Below are 24,097 nucleotides of genomic sequence, written 5' to 3' on the forward strand. Positions count from 1 at the left end.
TTCCCCATGTCAAATTGATTGTGTCCTAGTTTCCTTGATGTCGTTAGATGGCAGTGTTGCGTTACGAACACACGTAGGTCCTCTCTGAATTGTTGTCCGTGTCCGGAACCTTTGAATGCTGTGTGTTGGTCAAACCGGCCTGTTATTAGGAACGCACCAGCTTCAGTTGGTGTTTTCGGTTGTTGTAGCAACCGTCCTCAGACGCAACAACGTGAGAGTTACATTGTAGTCGGTTGTCTTCAAAGTAATAGTAAATATTAATTTAAGCGCGAAATGTTCTTTAAACCCATATTGTAACGGTCGACTTTAAGTTGTTGATGTTCGTTTTGGATAAAGTTAGCATAATTATTAGCAGCTAAGCTAAGTGCTAAGAGAACAAAACACGCTAACCGAACACTGTATTGGTATAGCTGTTTGGCAAAAAATTGTTGTAAATAAAATTCACCTGGGCAGCGCTGATTGTGCATCGTGCTGTATCAACATAGTTGCTCATCATGTCGGCTGTTAGCAGCCTTGTCCCTGCGCGCTTTTTGACTATCATAGCTCACCTTGTCATCGTTATCACCATCTTCTGGTCGAGGGTACGTAAGAGAGAGATTATTTTTCATACATTGTATTAATGTATTGTTGCGATATACCTTTCAAATTCACCACCCGTTCTCAAGTGTTTTTCATGCTGCACTGTTTGCGATGTTTGTTTCACAGGAGAACAACGTGAAGGCTTGCCTGCCTTTGGATTTTACGCAAGAGCAGTATGACGATGAAGACAGAAAGTAAGAAATTACGGACTAGCAGTTAGAAATGTCTTTACCCACATGCACAGTCACCCTCTAAAATGCCTGTCTTTGTCTCAGGTTGGTGGTGGCATTGGCAGTCACCCTCGGTCTGTTTGCTATAGAGCTGGCTGGGTTCTTCTCAGGAGTGTCCATGTTTAACTGCAGCCAAGGTCTCCTGTGTATCCTTTACACTGATGCTCATTGATAATGTTTGATATAATGATGATGTTATTGATATAATACAGGTGAGCAGACAGAAATGCCCATTAACATAAGGGTTCAACAGTAAGTGAGTGCCCTCATAGCCAAGTGGTCACACAAGCAAAACTGCAAGGTCAGAGGTTAAATTCCATCCAGTGACCATTGTTGCTTTTTGTACACATCTCTTACTTTTTGTGACTTTTCACTGAGTGTGTACTGTCTTATAAGGGAAAACATACCAAATATATATATATATATACATTAAAATCATAATCTGTGCAGTTAAAACTGAGATGCTGATATGGGACTCTAAAAAAGAATGGGAGATTCATTTTGGCTCTAATTTGATGATAGCCTCAATACAATCTAGGAAATTGATAAAAATGAAATATCTCATTTGAAGCCTTCCAATATATTTGAAAATATAATACGAGAGAGATTTTAAAAAGCCATTCTAGTCTTCTGTTAAAATTCCATGACCTCGAACTTCTTTATATTTACTTCCGTGCCTACAATAGCAACAGGAGTCCATGCCAGTGCATCAGTGGCTCTGCTTTTCTTTCTATTTGAGCAGTGGGAGTGTGACATCTACTTGTGGATCCTTGCCATTTGCAGGTTAGTTTAAATATATAATTGATATTGTGTGACTGTTTTTCCCAAATGTTTTTTTTCCCTGACTGAGATTTCATCCAGCACTGGCTGTCCACTGCAGCGCATCCGTGTCATTGTCTTTCTATGTGTTTGAGAAGTGGGAATGCTGGACGTACTGGGTTATTTTTGCCATGTGCAGGTTGGTGTGTGTTGGTGTGCATGCATGTATTAGCTTTTAGGGATCAAAGTAGTATCGTATTGCATGCATGTAAGGACTGTGGCTCTGTCCTTAACGTTTGTCACTACATACATCTTTTTCTGTCTGTCTCTCCCTCTAGTGTGTTACCTGCCTTTGTGGAGATTCTTCTATTTATAGCTGTTTTTGGACTGAAGAAGAAGCCGTTATGAAACACAGGCCTGGAGTGAAATGCTGCAAATTAGAAGAGTGAATGTGGACATCTGTCTCAATGTATCAACACATAATGCAGCTACTGAATGTGATTCATTAATTATCACTGAGGAATGAACTGAAAAGACATTTAACTGACTGATGTTCATACACTGCAACAACAAATATCAAAGGACGATACAAATTGCTCTCATCCTGAAGATTTTCCAAGGTTTTTGTACATTTTCAATGACATAGATGCAGGAAAAGTATACATTTTTCATAGTTTGGTTTAGATAAGGCGTAACTAAACATTGTTTTGGTTTCTAGTCTGTATGTCATTTTTTTTATTTAAAGTGTAGAATACTATTGTCATCCCAAATACATTTTGTACCAACTCTTTCTTAAATTGCAGTCACTGTTCTTTTTGCTCTGAACCCTTTTCTTAACTCTGTAAGGCTTTTCTGCCTCCCAGAAACATCTTTTTTTCACAGTGCGTGCTGTCGACAATTACCACCTTCTTCTTTCAGATTAGACAAGGCCAAATAAATTGGCAAAACAGTATAGACATTACATTAAGATGTAGAATTATTAAAACATTAAAAAGACACAAGACAACATAAGAGAACATTAAATGATGTTAATCTGACTAAATTATATACAACAAAATTCCCATTTAAGAACAAAGGCCCTCCCCTCCGACAATCTCGACTCCGCCCCCTGGTGCTACCTGTCATATTGACCGGGTGGTGAGGTTTAGTTCCTAGAGCCTGGACTTTTAGCTGGCTCAACGAAATACACCTAATTTACCTATTGGTCGTGAAAAGGACTCTCATATAACACTGAATTATGGGTATGTATTGCACGATTAATGTTTCATTTAAATAATCTTACCACGCGAGCCTGTAGTTGCATAGATACTGAGTGATAGTAGCGTCCATTTCTATAGCCGAGCTAGCTGGATAAAGCTAACGTTTAGATATAAATTACTGTTGGTGACGTTAAGCAGTTCAGTGGTCATTTTTTACTGTATTCGCTGCTACAAAGGAACAAGTGCGCACATTTCTGATTATTTATACCTCGTACAAAGAGCGTTACATTGCTGCTAACATGAGTTGTTTAGCTTGAAGCTAACAGCAACTTGTCGGAAGCGTTTATGAATGAACACTGACGTGGCGTTACGTTAAAATGAGCAGGATGTTTTAACCGGACTTTATATGCTTTTATAATCCCAAATTTAATATTTTGTAACCGTAGTGATCGAATTATGCAGCGGAAAGTCTTTACAATCTTCAGACAAACCTTGTTGAGCAAAACTCGACCCTTGTTAGCTGAAACTTGTTAGCTTAACAGTTAATGTTTGAATATTTCTGAAGTTTACATCCTGTGTCGCACCTATAATACGTGGTGCAATATCTGTATTTCTGTTGAGGTGAAGCATATGAAACTCTTATAAGTTTACGTGAAACTGAAATGCCAACTTCCCTTGCTGAAAACTGGTGTATTGAGATTTAAAACTACATATTACTACTCTATCGCTCATACGAAGACTAGCCTTATTTTCGACTATTAATGAGATGTCTGGCCTATGTGGAGGACTGTGTTTGAAAGGCTTTATACAGTAATACTGACCTACTTTACCCTTTAGCGGTGAACACGGGGACGTCTCTGGTTCTGTCCAGTCTGCTGTCAGTGCTGGTGTTTGCTGGGATGCAGATGTTCAGTAAGCAGCTGGGTTCTACTGAGTGGCTCACCATCCTGGGAGGTTTCCTGGGCTCGATCCTCTTCATCTGCTCCCTCACTGTATCCTATTTGCGACAGCATGGATTAAAGTGCTTTAATTAGTGTTGCTAATCATTAAATGACAAGATTATTATGCATTTCAGGCATGTTGAGAATAACTTTTTGGTAATGATGCTGTTCTAATTTGTGTACAAATTCTCCTGCAAAATGTCGCATCCCATTTTCTGCCTGGATAACTTGGTTGCATTTACAGATATCTTTGAGGTTTGTTCTACCTTAACTTTATTTCCAGGCATTTAATAATCTGGAAAACCTGATTTTTGGGAAGGGATTCCAAGCCAAGATATTCCCTGAGAGTAAGTTGCTTTCTTTTTTTTATTGTCTAGTACTTTTCTGTGAGTTGCTAAGTCAAGGCTCAACTCAGCTTAAACAAAAAACATTAGCTGTCTTAATTATTAATAGAAGTTTCATTCTACTTTATCTGGGATTCACCAACAATATAAAAGCTTTATTTTACTATTCAGGTTCTGATCCTTTCTTTTCTTATTCATTCTCTATACTTCCAGTCCTGTTGTGCCTGTGCCTGTCGCTGTTTGCCTCTGGTCTGGTACACCGTGTCTGTGTCACCACGTGGTATGAGACAGTATCTCTGCACTTTACAAATACCAACTTCGACATCATAAACACAGTTAAAGAATGTCTCTGAATATATTTTAATTTGCTTTGTCTTTGTTTCTGTCCCAGCCTGATATTTTCTCTCTTCGCCCTGTACTACATGAACAAAGTATCTGCCGCTCTCTACCAGGCAGCTGTTCCAGCGGTAACACCAGCTAAGGCTGCCAGCAAGGGCAAAAGGAAGAATTGATGAAAGTGTTCAGTTCACTTGCATCCAGTTTATCAGTCAATATCACCAAGGTGCTGATGGCCACTGCAACACAGCCTCTGCCTATTTTGTAATTTCTTAAATACCTTACCCCTTGGTGTATTCTTGCAGGCTTTTTCATAAACAGAAATTGGTTCTGAATATTCCTTGGAAAGTTGATCAGTTCTGTGTCTACAATGTAACTATAATGACAACATAGTTGTTTTTTTGTGGTGTTTTTACAGATTTGAATCATGGAGAAATGCCCCTGGTATAAATAAGGCCATAACTACATTCCAATGATAACCTCCTCCTCTGCACTGTTTTAACCTACTGGTTTCAAAGAGAGTCATACATCCCTTTATGTAAATTGTGTATTCATCAGTACATCCGGTTGCTTTTTTGTTTAATTCATTTTGTAATTAAACTCTGTAAAAGACTCTGAAGGTGTGTGTGTGTTCTGTGAAACCACACTTTTCTTTTCCAGTTTGATGATCTCAGCATATTTGTTCAGGTGGGTGTGGTTGTATCCTACTATTGTGAGCTTACAGCAGTTCAGGATTCTGCAGGAGAGGAAAAGAAACCATAGTTTGTTGCCAAGGGAAAGTTTCCAGATGTTTAAAGATGATATGGTGATCGGGTGAGGGTTCAAGAACAAACAGGTGTTTGATAGTTTGATAGAACCAGTATGCCTTGGCTTTTCATTTAAAATGTTCACAAATGCTCCATAGTTGTTTAGTCCTATTTTTTCATTCGGCAACGGTAGCCAGAGGGTTAGATAAAGGGCCTTGTTGGCAGGATGTCAGACCCCGTGAACCCTGGGAAATCACTGAGGTGCACTTTAGCAAGGCTCATCATCCAGCAGTTTGAGTGGAGCGCCTCAGTGATCAGACCCGTTGGACTGGACAGCTTGTGCCAGTGTGAAAGGGGTGTTCTGGAAAAAGACAGCAAAACTTCCTCAGATAAATAAGGGCTGAAACAAAGATGTTTATTTTGGCATACCTGCCTACATTGTTTTAACTATAGGGATATATTTGGGTCCTCATGGGTCTGGAAAAATATGTATTCATAAATGAAATGAGTGTATTGTATAATTTTGAAATATTTAAGACAAAAAAGTGGCGTTGAGTGAAATACATTCAGAGGAAACAGATGTGGACGGGCCAGGTGAAGTGAAAAGACCTCTTTGTTTCTGATAGTTCCCAGGAAATCTAATGGGCTCAGACATGCCCGCGTGCCGAATTTCCCAACAACCTATAAGTATGATTATACTGCTTTGAGTCATTTAATGTGCTGTTACTCTATCGCCTGATCATGATTCATATTTGAACACATTTAAGTTTTCTAGACATGGAGGTTAAAACTGTCCATTTCTGTCTGGAGATGACATCATTTAAAAACGAGTTGTGGGTTAATCCGTCTTATCTCTTACAGTAGGAAAACATGGGCAGTATTGGTATGTTTGCACTCCATGTCATTTGCTCTCCCTCTCCTCTTTGAGTCCCACATCCCTCCCTGTCCCTCCCATCACGTTACAGGGCGTTGCCTAGATGACTATAAAGGCTAGAATAAACTTTCAGTGAGCCCTGCACTCTTCACTGAATCTCACACTCCAGTTTCTGCCCCTCTGTATCTGGTAAGTGCATGTATAGTATTTTAACACTTATGTCTCTGTTTGCACTGATGTCTCGCGTTTTTTTCTAAATCACGCGAGTTTGAGCAGAAAAGTGATCATTTAAACAAAGTTTAAACAGAACGGCTGTTGAGTTTTATGCAGCTTTAAACGCGAAAACTCCATGTGAAAAAAAGTTTCGGTTTTGTCTGTATTCAGAAGTTGGTTTTTTTTTTGGGGTGAACTTGTGCGTCGTTGACGCATTACGCAGGACTTTCCACTTGTGGCATGTAGCGACTGGTCCTCTGTTATCGTTCCTCTTGAGTAAGGCTATTTTACCCCTCATGCCTTACATTTTAGCGTACCATGTTTTATGGGGAGCTTACCAGAAAATGGTAACTGGAAGGAGAGGGAAAGTCAGAGAGTGGGAGTGGGAGCCTTGAGATAAGGATTTCAGTTTATGTGCCAAAAAAAATGATGTGTGATAGCCAAAGAATCCTGCTGTGAATGCCAGTAAAGAGCCAACACCCACAGCCTCATCTGACAGTATGTTATTGTTGGATGAAGTAGCCTCACGGTGGAAGAACTGTACAGATCCTTAGGAGGCACAACAGTGTAGAAATACTTTTTTTAACAAGTATGAAACAAAATGAGTACAAAAAGTAAAATACTTTATGCAGAATTATATTTCACACACGACATTTTTTTGGTCATACTACTTAGTAGTTTGAACAAGTAGTTATTATGTTGAATATACTTTATATTAATAATCAGAATATGCAGTAACTAGTAAAAGATATAAAATAAATGCAGTGGAGAAAAAAACAAACAAGATTTCTGTACTAGAATTGTAGTGGAGTTGTGGTTGCATAAAAATACTCAAGTACGAGTACCTCCTATTTTTTCAGAAGTTCAGTACTTGAGTAAATAGGCAAGGCACATTAGGCAAGGCAAGTTTATTTATAAAGCACCATTCATACATAGAGCAATTCAAAGTGCTTTACACAGTTAAAAACAGAGCATACAACAGGGAAAAAATACAGAATACAAAATATAGTATATATATATATATATATATATATATATATATATATACTTGTTACTTTTCACCACTAAATTGACTACTGCTTAATCCATTGCATGATCTGATGATGATCTGATAGGAATCGTCCATTAAAGTATGTTTAACACAGGTAAAGTGAAAAAAGTAATTATGTGTCCAAACTCTTCCTTCTTTCAGCCCCGGCCTCTGCAGCCATGACTGAGTTGGAAAAAGCCATGGAGTTGCTCATTGTCACTTTCCATCGCTATGCCGAACAAGATGGCGATAAAAAGACCTTAAGTAAAAAGGAGCTGAAAAAACTAATTGAAACAGAGTTACCGGGCTTCCTAAAAGTAAGACTCTTTCATAATATTCAATCTCCGCCCTCAGTAAAAATGTTCATACATAACTGAATGCTCTCAAATTGACTTTGCACCCTTGTCTTTCTTGCTAATGCTCTCAGGCCCAGAACAACCCCAAACTTGTGGACAGCATCATGAAAGATTTGGACCTGAACAAAGACGATAAGCTGGACTTTGAAGAGTTTCTTCCTCTCGTCTCTGGCCTCTCGTTGGCTTGTGAGAAGTGTTACAACCTCCATACGCAGATGCGCAAAAAGTGCTGAGAAAACATTTGAGAAAAATGATTCCGAATTTTTTGGAGTGAGAGAATTTTGTAGCACATCATGTGCCTTATTAACAAGTAAAAAGTACCTTTGACAAAATTTCGCCTTCTGTTTGACTAATTGCTTGTATAGTATGTGTTTAGTTTTATGTATTTCTTGCCGGGAAAGATTCATGAGTCCAGATCTAAAACACACTATTTCACCCCTAAAAACCACTCCCTCAATGTTCAGTGCAGGCAGATGGTTTTATACAGTGTTTAAGTGGTTCAGTATTGGAATGTGCTAGAATCATATGTGGCTTTACAATGTGTGCAGCACACATGCATGTATGTCATGACATCATGAGTTAGGGGTTAGATTTATGCCAAGTAAGCATGCGTTACAGTGCTCATAAGGAGGGGTTTAAAGGTCTGTGGGTTACGGGAAGTGTGGTGCTGCTCTTCAGGCTCTCCTATGTTTACATTCTTCTGTTATCACACATATGTGACGCTGGCTTATTATTTTAAGTATGAACATCAACAAAGGGATTGAACAACATGCACCAACCAGCACTGAATTCCACAAATGTTTCCATATTCAAAAGTCACGTTAAAGAGCAGATAGAGGGAAGCTGCAGAGCCTCAGGTGAAGATGATAATAAATCTATAAGTACATTTTTATAAGCATCCTATATTTGTTAAGAGTAATATACTAGAGTTGGGGGCTCTTAAGGTCACCTCACAGTTAGAAGGTTCCTGGTTCGAATCCTGGTTGGGACAAAGTGGGCCTTTCTAAGTGGAGTTTTCATGTTCTCCCCGTGTAAGCGTGGGTTCCCTCTCACAGTCCAAAGACATGCTTGGTAAGTACATTGGTGACTCTAAATTGCCCATAGGTGTGGGTGTGAGTGGTTGTCTGTTCTATGTTTCAGCCCTGTGATTGACTGGCGATCAGTCAAGGACGTACCCCCCCTCTCACCCAATGACAGGTGGGATAGGCTCCAGCCCCCTCGGGACCCTGAACAGGATAATCGGTATAGATAATGGATTGATAGGTACTGGAGTTATCCATAGTTACTTGTTTAATGAAAGATTATTCCAAAACCTTTGGGAATGATGATAGGCCATCCTTTCACGTTACTTCTTGTGGTTGGCATGCAGCTGTAAAAGAAGTACTCCGAAACTCAGGTTGAGGTGTTACTAATAACATTTATGACAGTTATATTCTATTCAAGTGTCATAATAAGCCGTTACAGTTTGGCAAGAGAGAGGGAACAATATAAAACAGAAGGAGCTTAATGGAATTCAGCCATACGTTGTCAACCATTTACACCTGCTGTCCAGTATTGCCGTCAGACACACAGTGCAGAATATGTGGTTGTGTTACATGCCTCACACATGAGTTACCTGTGAGCAGATGATGTGTTCCGTTTAAACACAAGAAAAGCAGAGACAGGAGATGCCGTGTGCAGACCAATGACTATATATGGTGCAGACCCACCACAAATAGCACCCACTGGTGGCGTAAATATGCACCGACACCTCAAAACACAAATTCCCAAAACCATGACGAAAAACCTAAAGACAGGAAGGAATTAATGCAGGACAATAGATGTTAAAGGAGCTCAGTCTGAGGACATAAGGTTCCTGACGTAGTTTGCTGTCAGAGATAACGGGTGCTGTTGCCGGTTATGAATCGGCAGGTAGACTTTAATCCATTTGAAATTAGTCAAATCCAGTGAACATCAAACCAAGAGACATAACTTACAGTGACTGCAAGACTTCGCGCTAATGTGGTCAAAACAGTTTGGCCTTCCGGGATCAAACATGTGACCTAGACAGTGAACTGTAGCAGCAGAGCGACACCCACAGTTGATACAAAAATTACACTTAAATAATTGCGCAGAGGCCAATGACTGCATATAAAGTATATTATACTATTTTTAATATATATACAGAGGCCCCTGATTTGGCTCTTGGACTAGAAAAGGAGCCCTGTGGCAGCCATGTGTCAGCTGATGATGAGAAAGAGCTGTACCTCTGGGGGGGAAAAGGGGGCAATTCACTAACGAAAATTCCAGGTAAAGAGCTACAGAGCTTCAGAAGAAAACTGCGTCAAATGTTGCACAAGACGCATTAACAGAATGTATACGAGCATTCTCTTACATAAGTATATAAACATTATTTTGAACTGTTGAATAGCAGTTTGGCGCTCGGTCTTAAAGGTATAATAAGTATTTTTGCATCTATTCTTTTGTTTTACTTTGCAAGGGAAGTTTTCTGGAGGGGCGCTGTTGTGGTTCCCTGAGCCAATCACAGCGTATAGGTGAGTGTGGGAGTGGTTCAAATTAGCAACTGGGCCCGATTCAGACCGGCAGAGTTGGCCTTTTTTCTGTTGGACAGATAGGACAAGCTAACTTGCGGTTAGCATGATAGCGTAAATGGAACCGGCGGTTAGCACGCTAGCGCAACGGTAACCGTGATGCTGTCGGTGTTAACTGGGCGGGGTGGGCGTGTTCTCGCACGAGAGAGTCAGTGAGCTTCTCGTGACAAAGAGCCCAGGGAGAGGGGCCCAGTTCGAATATGTTGTTGACAAAATTCAAGGAAAAATCCTACTTTTATACCTCTAAACAAAAGTCACTGTAATTTATCAGGGCCCCTTTTCTCACTCAATTTACACATATTCAGCAGGTCATTTCTCTGGAATTTTGGGAATAAGAGATATTTCAATTGCCACAATAACCAACTGCTCAAGACACTGACACTTTCAATATCGTTTATGTACCTCAAATACACTGTCACTGAAATACACTGAAATATGGTGATTTAGTCTTTTTCAGTAAGCGGTCATGTATTGTCACCTAGCAACCACTAGATGTCACCAAAGTCTTAAAGCCCGTTTACACAGTGTAGCGGTTCACCAGCATGCTGCCACCCACTTCTGCCTATGTCCATTACTAGTAATAGAGATGTTTGTCTTAGGCCAGCTTTTACATACAAACACAACATGAGCACTGTTTATTATGCCCCTCACGAACATCAGCTGATTGGAGGCGTAGATGAAATAGTGCTGCTCAGACACAGTGTGATGAAAGCATGATAAAAATGAAGGAGCCATGAGGGAACTGTTACTGTTGTGAAACTGACCAGCCAGTTGCATTTTACAAGATCTGACAAGTTGGCCTACTCCCTCGTAACAGTCATGCTTGCAAATTATACTTGACTGTAGCAATACCCAGCCTACCTTTACCCCTATCTTCTATTGTTTGGGCAGAGCAAAATGTAGAGGAACCTGTAGCCCACCCCCACACGTTTTAGGAACATTTGGACATACTGTCATTATGTCAAATTCCCTGCATGGCTGCGAGTGACTCGTTGCTTTTTAGTGTTTTTATCTCTTTTTTTGCCGTTCTTTTTCACACCCAGACAACTTTATTTACCTTGTTGCTACGATGGTGAATGCATCTGTGAGATAACATGAAATTCTGTGTCATCTACTTTTAAAACATTTGCGTCTGAAACAGAACGGTAAAACAAATATCAAGAAGAGAGTTCAAAGCTATTGCTGTTCAATAAGTACCTCTTTCTCATACAGTTTTAATGTCCACTCTGCAGACTTACTGCGGAGGTGCAGAACCTCTCCAGCAGAGAAACTGTAACTCACACCCCCTCCAGCAGAGTTTGGAAAGATCAACTTTTTTTGTAATTAATGTAACATGATCCTCCGTCTCTCTTTTCTTTCCCTCCCCTGCAAGGAGAATTTGATAGCGTTCGATTAGTGAAAGTAATATAACTCAAGTGGGGAGATGCTGCTGCTGGACAGTTCGGACTGACTTATGAAAGGGACAAGGCAGAGGGGGGAGGGAGGGAGAAACTGCTGCCTGAGACGAGTTATATAACAGTTGAATGAAAGAGACTCGTATCCAGCAGACTTATCAATGCTGCTGCTTTTATTTACTTGAGCTGAACTAAAGTACAACATTCTCAGACACACTTGAACTAAAGAAAAGCAAATAAAGTTTACAGGGTTTTTTGAAAGTAAATGAAACTATTCAGCATCTTCAACTGAAGAAAAAGAAATAGATAAAAACTGCCACTCTTTGCTTTAACACTTTTGTAAGTCTAGTGACAAAATACAACTGAACAAACATACAGGCTGGGACTTGAACGCATCATTTTATGCCCGAATGAAACCCACTGACTGTAACTTTCCAGTTACTGTGACATATTTTTTCCAGAAGGCAACACTGAGCAGCTCCTGAATGAAGAGGAGTGCCACGCCTTACATGAACTCACAAGTTTACACACACAAACACGCACACACAAACACAGTGCCAACAAGTGCAGCCATTTTTCTGTACATCAAAAACACATAAGGTTATATTGTCTTTAAGGTACAACTGTCAGACGGACGGTCGGGGCTGCTGGGCGGAGTGGGGAACATTTCAACTGCATGAATCACGGCTAGTGTGGTTGTACCCATCCAGAGGGTGTGTGTGTGTGTGTGTGTGTGTGTGTGTGTGTGTGTGTCAGACAGGGTCTCTACCCTATAAAAGGAGGCTTTCCCACAATCTAACAACAGTCTCACTGGGGACAGCTGGGAATACAGACGTGCTCTCTCTCTTTACCTCGTGAACGTCAACAACAAGGTGAGTATGAGAGAAAAAGGAGGTCAGGGAAGGAAGACGTTTGGTAGGAAGTAAGAAAATAGCAGCATTTTAATTGAGATAGTGAGCATGAAGGATGCTATGGAAATGCCACATTGATGTCTTTAAAATATGTTTATCATTCATTGAAAATTAAGAGGAATTTTGTTGCTTATATTAAAGATTTATTTATTAGTTTTTGCAACTCCACGCCAGTTTGTTTTAAAGGTATCTCATGCTGCCTCTCTGTCAAACACACAATGAATAACAGTCTTTTCCTGCAGCCACAGCAATGGCTCGTCTGGATCAGGTCATCACAAACATAGTGGAGGTATTTATGGAGTATGCTGATGATGAAGGCAGGAAACGGCAGCTAAGCAAAGAGGAGCTCAAGTTGGTGCTGGAGAAAGAAATACAAAGCCCGGAGCTAAAAGTAAGTAGCTCAAAACACACTGAACCATTCAGGTGTGCTGCTGTGTGTTTAATGTTGGTATTTAACGATGAAATTCTCCAGGAAAAACTTAACTGCGCTGACATTGAGGAAGCCATGGCGATGCTGGATAAAAACCATGACGGCGAGGTCAACTTCCGAGAGTTTTGCCGCTGCGTGTGTGTCTTGGCCAAGTGCTACTTCGACAAGCAGAAAGGGAAGGGTTGCAAGAAAGCTAAGAGCAAAGAGCAGGAAGGTGAAGAAGAACACTGAAGCAGATTAACCCTTAAAATATAGCACAGTAATGTACTTAAAATATATCACACACATGGTATATATGTTACACTGCTGACCCCTTAAAGACGTGGTACTGGTTTAAGACTGTTACTTTTGTTTTACATTTGCATGCAAACTGCAATAATCACTGTGTGTGTAGCTCTGTAAACCTTTTCCAAGCAACTTTACTGTTAAATTTTCCTGAAATAAATTAAAACTATAAAGTAAATGCTGTTGTGGGCCTCCTCGTCTGTGTGTGGCAATCAGTGCGTGGTAATAGCTGGGTATCTGGTGTCGTTGCTGTTGAATGGGCTCATTAAACATTCAACAGACATTACCTGCTATGTTCTCCAGCTGATACATCACTGTCACCACCTCAACAATGGAAATGTCTGCGCTACTGTGTCCAACACTACTGACTGAAGTCCCACACAGGGCTGAAATGTGACTGATAACGGATCTTTGACATCTTATATCTCTGCCTTCTCTATCTTTCTTTCTCTGGGTGTTTTTTATTTTGTAAATTATATCTCATTTCAAAAATGATACAATTCTCAACCTTTCAATCCAAGTGGAATTATCTGTCACTGAAACAAAGCGCAGGTCTCCATACATTAAACAAATCACTCTTTGACAGAAGAGTTAGTTTAGACCAAGGCATCCCATGAGTGAACATCACTGGGACTTTTCACTCTGTGTATCACTCCGCCTCAGCCAGGTGTTCTGAATACTGTTAATTCCCATTACAGCAGAGCGTGTATGTCTACATTAATCAAGCTGGTACCTCAGACTCACACAGCAGACTCTTATTTCACTGGATGATGATAAATGAAAACATACAGATACACGTACGTGATAAAAACACATCTGATTTGTGGTAACCTGTAGACACACAGTGCAGGAGAATGTTTGGGTTGCTTGGCAACAAAAGTCCAGTTTCAGTTAACTAGTTGAGTTGGTGGAGCGAAATTAATAATCTGTTGTTTATTTATACTTTTTACTTCTATTTGCTGCTTGTATAACTGTTGTGTTGTGGTCGTAGCTACGAGGCTGCACTCCCTCTCATGTGATGTTGCTTAGATAGTCCTGTTAGAAGTTTAATGAGCACTTTTGCTCTCCTCATGAACACTTCAAACAATGGGAATGTGTGTGAACATCTTTTAGTATCAGTATAGCTTGTTTTAATCCTTTCAAGCAGACTTTGATCCACTCTAATTCCAGGCTGTTTAGAAACAAATCAATGACCGTACACAGCAAAAATTGGAGTTTTAAAATGTCAGGGTTAAACATTTCAGAGTTGATTTCAACTCCCAAAGTGTAATTTTCACTCATTCTGAGTTAAATGGTGATCAGTTATTAGACAGTGTTGATCACATCAGTGTTAGTTAGTTCGGAAGCATATTGCTGTCACGCCAAAATAAATAAAAAAGATCAGTATCATGTTAAAGATATTTTTACGTGAGCTCCGAATGGCGAATGATTTCTAGAGCTTGTAGAATTAGTGCCTGGCTTGCAGCCTCCTCTTGGGGCTTATTTTCCGACGGGGTCGGGGCATCAGCACGGCCCTCGTCGTCATCTTTTCTGGGTTTAGTTTTGGCTGTTAGAGTTTATATTGTTGGTATCTGGGTCTTTCTATTAATGTTTGGGTGTTGGTGGAAATAAATTTGTTCTCTTTTTGGCGTAATTCGTTTAGAAAAATGCAGAGCCACTTGAACGTGCGTCCTATCGCTCCACAGTGCCACCAGAAGTCCAAAATAAATGTAATTGCTTTAAAATTACTTTGTTTATTTGAAATCATTCAGTTAATACAATTTAATACACATACAATTAATTTGAACACTTTCTAGTATAGCCTGACACTTTAGGGAGTGAAACTAACACTAGCCAGGTTGTTAAAAAATGTGTCTTAGTAGAGTTACTTGTCTACTCCCTTAGTGTCATTTTAACTCTGTTCAGCGAGTTGAAAAGGGAACTTTCTCACAGTGTTAAATATTTAACTATTTTGAAAGTGTTAATTTAACTCTAGAGAGTGTGAAGCTATATAAACCCTGAAAAAGTGTTGAAATCAACTCTGAGGGAGTTAATTCAACACTTGACTTTTTGCTGTGTATATTAAGATGGATGCTTGTCTAACTGTTGTGTAAAAGCAATATCACACTTGAGGTTGTGATGCTGTACTGAATATCATTGATTGGCTGTGATATTCTGTGGCCTTGTGTCCTCGCTGTCTCATGTTATATTGCTTGAATCACACGTTAGCTTAAAATGGCGGCAAGCAAATTAGCCACACAAGCTAGCTCTCTGACACTAAATATAACAATTACGGAATATTCAAATTAAATGAACACAACGACAAGTAACAATAGACACTATAACATTGTAGGAAATAACAATATACACAAAGAATCCCATACATAATAGAATGGATAAGACAATAACTTAAGCTAAACAATAGACACTCTTACAAACGGGGAGAGGGGAAGGGGGCGAAAGGAATATAAAACAAAAACCAAAGAAGAAGAAACACAGAAGAAGAAGAAGAGGAAGAAGAGGCCGTAAACAACAACACCAAATGAAGCACTGAGGTCCTCCCGTTCACACACACAACCACCAGGTATTTTGTGTTATTCAAACAAAGAACAGTGAGACATACAGGTACATTACGACCCTGTTACATTAGCTATGTTTCCTCTCATCGTTCCTCCTCTACTCTACTAATCGGGAACAGATCAGCTGCAGGAGCCGTATTTGTCAACAGAGCTGTAAATCATGATGTGAGACCCTTTTTACAGCATCTAATAAACTAATTCAAATTAAACTTCTCAGACACATGAACACTTGGACCGCCACAAAAAGAATGAATGGCTTCACAGCTGAAAAAAAAGCAAAAGAATGGTTGCATGCTCATTCATTTCCTGTTTTACTTTTAGGTTTTAAGTTCTTATTTATGTAACTGTGGCAAAAGTTACTCCAAGTGTCATAATATGTCTGACATCTAATTCACTAATGTGGCTATGACAAATGTTGTAGTTATACCACTCTGAGGCTGTGTATGTGCACACTGTCAAGAATATACTGTTGGCAGATATAAACATGCAAAACTGCATTCTCCAAACTGTCTGCCAGGTGGAGCTACTGCATCAAAATACTGTGTGGTTCAAAGGAGGTGAACACCTGCAGCACACTGTCGGTTTTCTATAACTGTACCTGCTTTCTGAACACGTCACATAATTTCCCTGTGGACGCTTTGTCTTGTGCAAAGCTTCAGGCACCAATAAATGAAGACATGTGCAGAGTGTATTTTAAAGTGCACGATATGGCTCGTGTTAAACTTAGAAGTATTCTCAATGGAAGACGATTTCTGCTTTAAAAAAAAAATATGAAAAATTTGTCCTAGAAAATGCTCATCAACTTAAAAGGAAAAAAAAGTAACAATTGTGAAAGAAAAAGGCCAAACTACAGGATAAAAGGAGAAAGCAAATTAACATAATGAGATAAAAAGCAAAAGTTGTTTCATCTATACCGACACTTTAACCCTCCTATGGTTTATAAATTGCTCCTATGTATATATAAGAGGCTATTTATATTCAAACGTGATTGCGTGAGTGTGTGCGTGACTAGATTTCAACATTTATTTTTTTTTTCACCATGACTTCAAATGAGAGTCTTAGAAATGTTTCTATTGGCCGTCTTCCAGGTGCTACCAGTCTTTGTGCTAAGCTAAAGCACAAACATCATAAATAGATAGCGAACAAAATTGTTTGAGTGACACGACGGCACCTGGTGTGAGGCAGGGAACAACTCCACTGCAGGAAGCACAATACCCACTGAAGGTGGAATCACTTAGCTTGTCCCTTGCCGTTTCTTTTTATTCCAAGATGTGTAATGTGTGCATAAAAAGACAAAAATATCAAAGTAAACTTCTTAATTTTTATTTTCTGTCAGATGTATCCAGTGGACATTTCTAACTCATATAAACAGCTTTGAGTGGATGCAAAAGGCCAAGTGTGCAATTTTTACACATTTTGATGGCGATGTTTCAAGGAGTTTATGGCTCATCTTCTGTGAAGTCACTGACAATCGTCGTCATCCTCATCATCAGGCTGGCCTGTGGTCTCGTTGTAGTGGCATCTGATCATCATCGCCACAAGCCGAGAAAATTTTTTGATGTTGAAGTCCTCATCGCACTTCCTCTGCCCCATCTTGCGCTTACAGGCCTCCATTTTACCCTGGGGGAAAGATTATTAGAGTGAAATTAATCTTCTGAATGATGAATAAGAAGCAGGATACTAACGGAATGTGTGTAGATGTTCATTGTAATTGTGTCATTAAAACTGAAATGATGAGTTTCTTACTGCAAACTTAGGGCAGGTCTCTTTCATGTTGTCGAGCTCTTTCTTCAGATCCCCGTCTGTTAACTTGGAACCGTCCGTGTTGTTGGAATACAACTCCACAAGTTTTTTAACTTCATCGCACAGAGATGTCATGGCTGCAGCTGGACAGAAACAGTTACATTGGTGTTAAATCAATGAAAGAAAAGCTGATGCTTGAGAAACACGGAGAATCAACAGAACAGTTGTTGCAAAGATTTTGGCACTGTATCGTCCAGCCTCGGAAAATCTCTTTATACTGCTAGATGAGGCGAACGCTGAAGATTTTAATGAAAGAAGGAAGACATGTCAAGTTTAGAAAATGTAAAAAAAATTAATCAAGTTTCAGTCTAATAATAACAACGCTGCCACCTTACAGACGATACTTTCTTCCCTTCCTCAAACCTCCCCTGCACATCTTCCCTTCCATCAGGACTCACCTTTGAGTTTGAGTTCTCCAGGTGAAGAGAGATCACGTCCTTGTCAGCAGCTTGGTACCAGATGAGACTGATGTCAGATGGAGTGCAGCGTCTCCTTTTTATTAGAGGGGACAAACAAAGTCTGACACACATCAGTACATACTGGACAAAGAGACATCCGTGAGTCATGCACTGGAAATCTGGCACACTCCTCAAAAACCAGCTTCACAGGTCCTCCGATATAGATAAAGGATTTGCAACTGCTGGAGTAGATGTAAGGCGTGGACATTTTTTTTATTCAGGTGCTGCAAAGAAAAGCAGACAGAGAAAATATGTGCAAAAAGGTCACGATGAGTAAGCAGTTTAAATCCCAGCCCGAATGTTGTGTGAAGTTAATGGCTGTGTGTGTGTGGGTCTGTGTGCACCACATATTTGCATTGTGTTATTTTTTTTATTTGCTTCCATCAATCAAAGCCAGATCTGAGATCTTGAGCAGAGTCCGAGTAGGCGGGAGCCTCGCCCAGTTCACCCAGGTAAGAGGACAATGCATGACTTTCACCTGTAGCCTATTTAAGGCAAGGCAAGGCAAGTTTATTTATATAGCACATTTCAGCAACAAGACAATTCAAAGTGCTTTTAACAGAACAACAGCAAAGAAACACATCATAAAACAGGACATTAAAAAGTGAAGATAAAATAAAAACAGCTAAAATAGAAGCGAAAATATTAAAATAAAATAAAATAAAAAATAAGTGTAAAAGCTACAGTGCAGATGTAAATAATTCGAATAGTTATTAAAATAAAAGTATTAGAATAGTTTAATAAAAGGCAGCTGTGAACAGGTGAGTCTTCAGGCTTGATTTAAAAGAAGAAAGTGTCTCAGCAGACCTGCATGTTTCTGGGAGTTTGTTCCAGATATACGGAGCATAAAAACTGAATGCTGCTTCTCCATGTTTGGCTCTGACTCTGGGGACAGAAAGCAGACCTGTCCCTGACGACCTGAGGGGTCTGGATGGTTCATACTGTGTCAGGAGATCACAAATATATTTTGGCCCTTGACCGTTCAGTGCTTTGTAAACCAGCAGTAGTACTTTGAAATCTATTCTCTGACAGACAGGGAGCCAGTGTAAAGACCTCAGAGCTGGAGTGATGTGATCTACTTTCTTGGTCTTAGTGAGGACTCGAGCAGCAGCGTTCTGAATCAGCTGTCTGATTGATTTTTTAGGGAGACCTGTAAAGACACTGTTACAGTAATCGAGTCGACTGAAGATAAATGCATGGATCAGTTTTTCTAGATCCTGCTGAGACACAAGTCCTTTAATCCTGGATATATTCTTGAGGTGGTAGTAGGCTGACTTTGTAATTGTTTTAATGTGGCTTTGAAAATTCAGGTCTGAGTTCATGACTACACCCAGATTTTCAACACTAATGACTGAAGCTGTGCGCTGACTTTTAATGTATCATAAAGTTATACATTTTTGTTTCTAACTTCTCTTCAGAGTTAAAAATCAAATGTTTTATGTTGCAGCCTTCTTGCCGAATGAACTATAACTCATTCAGTCAGATTTGCTTCCTGGCTTGCAACATGAAAACAACAATATAGCCAAAGGATCTCAAATATGTAGAATAGAAAGCTTTATTGTCACTGAATTAAATACAGTGAGATTACAAGTGCCACTCTAGTTCGTGCTTTAGATTAAAACCTGATAGTAACCTGAGGTAATTACAAATAAGATAAATCTATACAGAGACAGTCCAGAGTATTGCACAGTGGGAGATTGCACTGAATTATTGTTTAGTGTTAAGTGTTCTTATCGCCCAGGGAAAGAAACTATGAGTCTGGAGGTGCGGGCTTTCCTGTTTGACCTGTAGTGCCTACTCGAGGGCAGCAGGTCAAACAGGTGATGGGCTGGGTGAGAGGAGTCTGTGAGAATGGATCTGGACCTTCTGAGGCTGTAGATCTCTTCCAAGGAGGGCTGAGGGCAGCCAATAATCCTCTGGGCTGTGTTTCTGTTCTAATTTGTTTTTTTTCTGAGAGTTCTCGGAAAGTGCAGACGCCGCTGAGCCTTCTTCATCACAGCCATGGTGTGTTTGTGGACCAGGAGAGCTCGTCAGAGATGTGGACTCCTAGGAATTTGTAAGATGACACCCCTCTCCACACAGTCCCCATTGATGTGGAGAGGGCATGGTTCCACACTGATTTTCCGGAAGTCAATGATTATTTCTTTGTTTTTTAAGGTGTTTGAGCCGCAGGTTGTTGGCCAAACACCACACTGTCAGTCGCTGGACCTCCTTTCTGTCGGCCGTCTCATCCCCTCCTGAGATGAGCCCAACCACGACCTGATCATTTGAGTTGATATTTCAATAAAGATCAAGCTGATGACAATTGACAATTCCACTCTGTCTCCATCACCGCACATCCGTGACCTTGGAGTCATTTTTGACAGCAACCTCAGTTTTGAACAACACGCCAATGAAATCACCAGGACGGCCTTTTTCCACCTCAAAAACATTGCTTGTCTCGCTCATAACTAATAGTGACCTAAATGATAGTTTTGTGTCACACTGGTGGACAGTGGTCTATCGTAGATGTTACCATTAAATCATGTCCAATCCACGTCCTCACCACTTCCAGCCCAGCATAACTGCATTCTCCTAACCGTCTGCCAGGTGGAGCAAGTGCATCAAAATCAGAAAATCAGCTTTATTGGCCAAGTATGAGGGCACATACAAGGAATTTGACTCTGGGTTTTCTGTGCTCTCAATGTACAGACACGCACACTACACTTAAAAACAAGGACAGGTTAGACAAGTTAAAACACACACACTAAAAACTAAATCTAAAACTACTATGTACAGACTCAGACAGGAGACAATATACAATAGTGCAAAGGTGCAAACGTGCAGAGATAAATATGGTTATGAATCGGGTTGCACAGTGGATGTTTATATAACTCACATGTACACATTTATTGTCCCTGACACTCTGGCTGAGTTAGCTGCTCATCGGAGCGACAGCCTGGGGAAAGAAACTGTTCCTGTGTCAGGATGTTTTGGCGTACAGAGCTCTGTAACGCCTGCCAGAGGGGAGACGTTCAAACAGTTTGTGACCGGGGTGTAAGGGGTCTGCAGTGATGTTACCTGCCTGGCATCTGCTTACAACCAAGGGTTTCCTTCTGAAAGCGACGTGCATCGCTCTGCTCTGGCTTCAGGACTGAACGTGTTTCACTGAAACAGTTTGAAATATTGTGCAACCAGTTTTCAGATTTGTTTTTTCTTGTTTTATCAGTGTCAGAGGTTAGACCTTCAACAGGAAGTAAGATTCTGAAATCTCACTGTATTTATTTATTTATTATTATTCATTAAAAACCTTTACATAGGAATGACACATGTCTGATACCTTACATGTGAGTGGTTAAAGTAGATATGATCAGCGGAGACTGAAATAGTAAATATAGTCTATTGTTTATGTGCACACATATGTCATAACAGCCCTGCCTCAGGCAGTGGGCGAGCTCATACAAGAAAGTCTGGACACTAGCAATGTGTAGCTTATGCACACACACACATATATATATATGTGCTGTATACAGCACATAACATATACAACAGGGTGTTCAATGCACCACCCTTTTCTTTTAAAAACAAGTTTTGCAACATTTGACACCGGTCTCTTGTTCCCTTGTCTGTCATGACATTGCCTCACAGTGTGTTTGCTTTATTCTTGGTTCCAGACCACCACTGTCCAAAGTAAAGCTGTGAGGAGATGCTTATGGTATTGTTCGATTTAATGCTTCCTGTGTAGCCATACTAACATAAATGAAAAACAGTTCAAGACTTTCTACAACCACAATTTACTGTCACCTCATACTCCGAAGTAGTGGCATGTCCAGACTGTTTTGGTTTGGCTTGAAGGCCCTGCACAGAAACACAATGATTGACCATCTCTTAACACATATCTACTCATATCAGGCTATGTCAAATGTTCTTACAGTCCTTGTTTAATATACCAGTCACCAGAGGTGGAAAGTAACTAATGACATTATTCGTGTAACTGTAATTTGGTAGTTTTTTAAAAATCTGTTATTTTACTTTTACTTCAGTAGGTTTCGTTTGAAGTATTGTACTTCACTACATTTGAAATCACATCCGTTACTGAGTAAAAAAGAATGTGTGCCTAACTAAAAAACAATCACGCCCCGTAAACATCTGCAGTGAATGATGGGCAGGAGAACAAACAGGCGCTAAATCACAAGGAAGATGGAGACGGACAAGTCAGACAGCAGTGGTGCAGAGCCAGCTGATACTGAGATACTTTTGGTCTTCTTTGGTTCATTTAGGGAAAGTCACAACACTTGTGACCTTGACCCATTTTGATTCATAGATTTGCAGTGTGACTGTTGTTGGTGTTTGTTGGTGAAGAAGAAGAAGAAGGATGGTCCACAGAATCCACAATTTATGCCACTGTCAATGGTTGTATTGTTTGAGAATGTTTTATGGGATGGTCTGAACTAAGATGACACATTATAAGGGTTTTAAATGTCGTGTGTTGACATGTTTTATTTGTTATTGCAATTTTTTAAATTAAAAACAAGTAGTTTGATATTTATATCCCCTTGTCCTTTTTGCACTGCACAGGAGAGACCCCCTAACATTGTTAAAAAAGTAACTTTTACTTTGAGTAAATTTTAAATGAGCTACTTTTTACATTTACTTGAGTACATTTTAGACTGGTAATTTTACTTAAGTCAAATTTCATCAAAGTAATTTGAGTAGAATATTTTAGTACTCTTTCCACCTCTGCCAGTCACAACACAAATTATATTTATCATAGTGGTAGGTGTATTTCACTTTTACAGTTGATTCAAACAACAGTCCAGCTTCTGTCTAAGCAACCACTGTTCAATAAAATGGTGTGACACCTGGGGCGGCCAATCAGATTTCAGGGCCACACCCTGAACATAGCCCTGCTCCAAAAAAAGATGTTGGGTAGTGTCTAATCATCTGATCTGAGCCAAAGCCTTTGATCTCCATTCCATCTTTTTTTCTTTTTTTAAGCGCCACCACAACTCCCTGTCTCACTCTCACGTTTTCTCTTTCCGTGTCTTTGAAGCCGCTCATCTTTGCCTATTTGCATCACTTTGTTTGAAAGCACCATTTGAATGAATCCAGCAGCCAGTACAAACTGAATAAGCAGAATGTACATGGTGTGTTTGAGCTATTACCAGCCAACAAAGGTATTCAACAAAGCCTACCTCTCTATTTCAGTCAGAAACCATAAAGGGACTCTTATTTATAGGGACTCAGATTTTCTTTGTGCTCACAAATTTTGGCACTAAGGGAAACTTGGAGGAGAGATTTGTGGCTGAAATATCTATAAAATGATAAGCTGTTGTTGTTTGTCACTCTGGTGGACAGTTTTTCCCGTGCTGGCAGTTTTAATTCCTGTGCTTTCTTTCAGATCCACTAGAGGTCCCCGCCTGCCTCCCAGACTGAAAGCTGAGACTTGGGAGCTGCCTACAACGTGGAGTACATTTCAATTTGAAAACAATGCGCACCAGTCTGCTGTGGCTTCAGGGTGGAACGTGTTTCATTGAAACTGTGTGAAATGATGTGCAACAGGTTTCAAGTTTTGTGCTTTTTTCTTGTTTGGGGAGGTTTAACCCATCATAGAAACATGTAGTCTATCATTGTAAAACATTTACAATTCATTGTCAGTTAAACTAGAAGTTAGGTTAAAAGTTAAGATAACTCAATATTTTGAGATTTTGTGTTTCTGTCATCTCAACTAATGAGACATTTTTCCAACTTACAAAAACAAGTTTAGAACTTAGAAATGTGAGTCTAAAGGAGGTGGTGCAGTGGTTAGCGCTGTCGCCTCACAACTAGAAGGTTCCTGGTTGGAATCCTGGTCGTGGACATAGGGGGCCTTTCTGTGTGGAGTTAGCATGTTCTCTTGTGCATGCGTGGGTTGTCTCCGGGTACTCTGGCTTCCTGCCACAGTCCAAAGACATGCTCATCAGATTCACTGGTGAATCTAAAAGTTGTCCCTATGTGTCAAGAATTATGACACTCATTTCTATTAAGTAATTAGTTGTGTATTCTAATGACAAATGTTAAGTAAAATTTACCTGACCTATT

At 39.9% G+C, this 24,097-nt stretch overlaps 4 protein-coding genes and 1 long non-coding RNA gene across 7 annotated transcripts; 4 read left to right on the top strand and 1 right to left on the bottom strand.

Moving 5' to 3' along the window:
• Positions 1-448: 448 nt before the first annotated feature.
• Positions 449-2,358, top strand: tmem107l (transmembrane protein 107 like). 2 transcript variants are annotated; one of them, XM_069656921.1, is made up of 5 exons: positions 449-581; positions 706-773; positions 855-955; positions 1,496-1,592; positions 1,907-2,358. In XM_069656921.1, the coding sequence occupies exons 1-5, from the start codon at positions 495-497 to the stop codon at positions 1,974-1,976; spliced, it is 423 nt and encodes a 140-aa protein (XP_069513022.1). In that variant the 5' UTR covers positions 449-494; the 3' UTR covers positions 1,977-2,358. The 2 variants fall into 2 exon arrangements, with proteins under 2 accessions (XP_069513022.1, XP_069513023.1); XM_069656922.1 differs by lacking the exon at positions 1,496-1,592 and adding an exon at positions 1,671-1,767.
• Positions 2,359-2,698: 340 nt separating this feature from the next.
• krtcap2 (keratinocyte associated protein 2) lies at positions 2,699-5,001 on the top strand. Of its 2 annotated transcripts, XR_011305447.1 has the most exons (6): positions 2,699-2,809; positions 3,605-3,759; positions 3,992-4,055; positions 4,266-4,332; positions 4,444-4,614; positions 4,807-5,001. XR_011305447.1 is itself a non-coding variant. In XM_069656859.1 (5 exons), the coding sequence occupies exons 1-5, from the start codon at positions 2,806-2,808 to the stop codon at positions 4,562-4,564; spliced, it is 411 nt and encodes a 136-aa protein (XP_069512960.1). In that variant the 5' UTR covers positions 2,699-2,805; the 3' UTR covers positions 4,565-5,001. The 2 variants fall into 2 exon arrangements, 1 of the variants encoding a protein (XP_069512960.1); XM_069656859.1 differs by having other exon boundaries at positions 4,444-5,001.
• Positions 5,002-6,094: 1,093 nt separating this feature from the next.
• s100a10b (S100 calcium binding protein A10b) lies at positions 6,095-7,939 on the top strand. Its single transcript, XM_069656091.1, has 3 exons — positions 6,095-6,197; positions 7,414-7,568; positions 7,679-7,939. Exons 2-3 carry the CDS (start codon positions 7,431-7,433, stop codon positions 7,838-7,840), a joined length of 300 nt encoding a protein of 99 aa, XP_069512192.1. The 5' UTR covers positions 6,095-6,197; positions 7,414-7,430; the 3' UTR covers positions 7,841-7,939.
• Positions 7,940-12,753: 4,814 nt separating this feature from the next.
• Positions 12,754-13,164, top strand: s100w (S100 calcium binding protein W). Its single transcript, XM_069656353.1, has 2 exons — positions 12,754-12,894; positions 12,976-13,164. Exons 1-2 carry the CDS (start codon positions 12,754-12,756, stop codon positions 13,162-13,164), a joined length of 330 nt encoding a protein of 109 aa, XP_069512454.1.
• A 3,919-nt stretch (positions 13,165-17,083) lies between these two features.
• Positions 17,084-18,101, bottom strand: LOC138584592 (uncharacterized). The gene is made up of 3 exons (XR_011305449.1): positions 17,978-18,101; positions 17,523-17,662; positions 17,084-17,396 (listed from the first exon to the last, which is right to left on the bottom strand). It is a non-coding gene; the product is annotated as an uncharacterized lncRNA (long non-coding RNA).
• Between the last annotated feature and the right edge of the window lie 5,996 nt (positions 18,102-24,097).

This window comes from Semicossyphus pulcher, unplaced genomic scaffold, assembly GCF_022749685.1.
Source record: "Semicossyphus pulcher isolate SPU_LCO1_2020_fin unplaced genomic scaffold, fSemPul1.0.p SCAF_9, whole genome shotgun sequence".
NCBI lineage: Eukaryota > Metazoa > Chordata > Actinopteri > Labriformes > Labridae > Semicossyphus > Semicossyphus pulcher.

Coding starts and splice junctions, on each gene's coding strand:
- tmem107l (XM_069656921.1), top strand. CDS start 495: ATGTCGGCTGTTAGCAGCCTTGTCCCTGCGCGCTTTTTGACTATCATA. Junction 582..705: donor TCACCATCTTCTGGTCGAGG/GTACGTAAGAGA, acceptor TTTGTTTCACAG/GAGAACAACGTGAAGGCTTG. Junction 774..854: donor TATGACGATGAAGACAGAAA/GTAAGAAATTAC, acceptor TCTTTGTCTCAG/GTTGGTGGTGGCATTGGCAG.
- s100w (XM_069656353.1), top strand. CDS start 12,754: ATGGCTCGTCTGGATCAGGTCATCACAAACATAGTGGAGGTATTTATG. Junction 12,895..12,975: donor TACAAAGCCCGGAGCTAAAA/GTAAGTAGCTCA, acceptor GAAATTCTCCAG/GAAAAACTTAACTGCGCTGA.
- s100a10b (XM_069656091.1), top strand. CDS start 7,431: ATGACTGAGTTGGAAAAAGCCATGGAGTTGCTCATTGTCACTTTCCAT. Junction 7,569..7,678: donor AGTTACCGGGCTTCCTAAAA/GTAAGACTCTTT, acceptor TAATGCTCTCAG/GCCCAGAACAACCCCAAACT.
- krtcap2 (XM_069656859.1), top strand. Junction 3,760..3,991: donor TCTTCATCTGCTCCCTCACT/GTATCCTATTTG, acceptor CTTTATTTCCAG/GCATTTAATAATCTGGAAAA. Junction 4,333..4,443: donor CGTGTCTGTGTCACCACGTG/GTATGAGACAGT, acceptor TTTCTGTCCCAG/CCTGATATTTTCTCTCTTCG.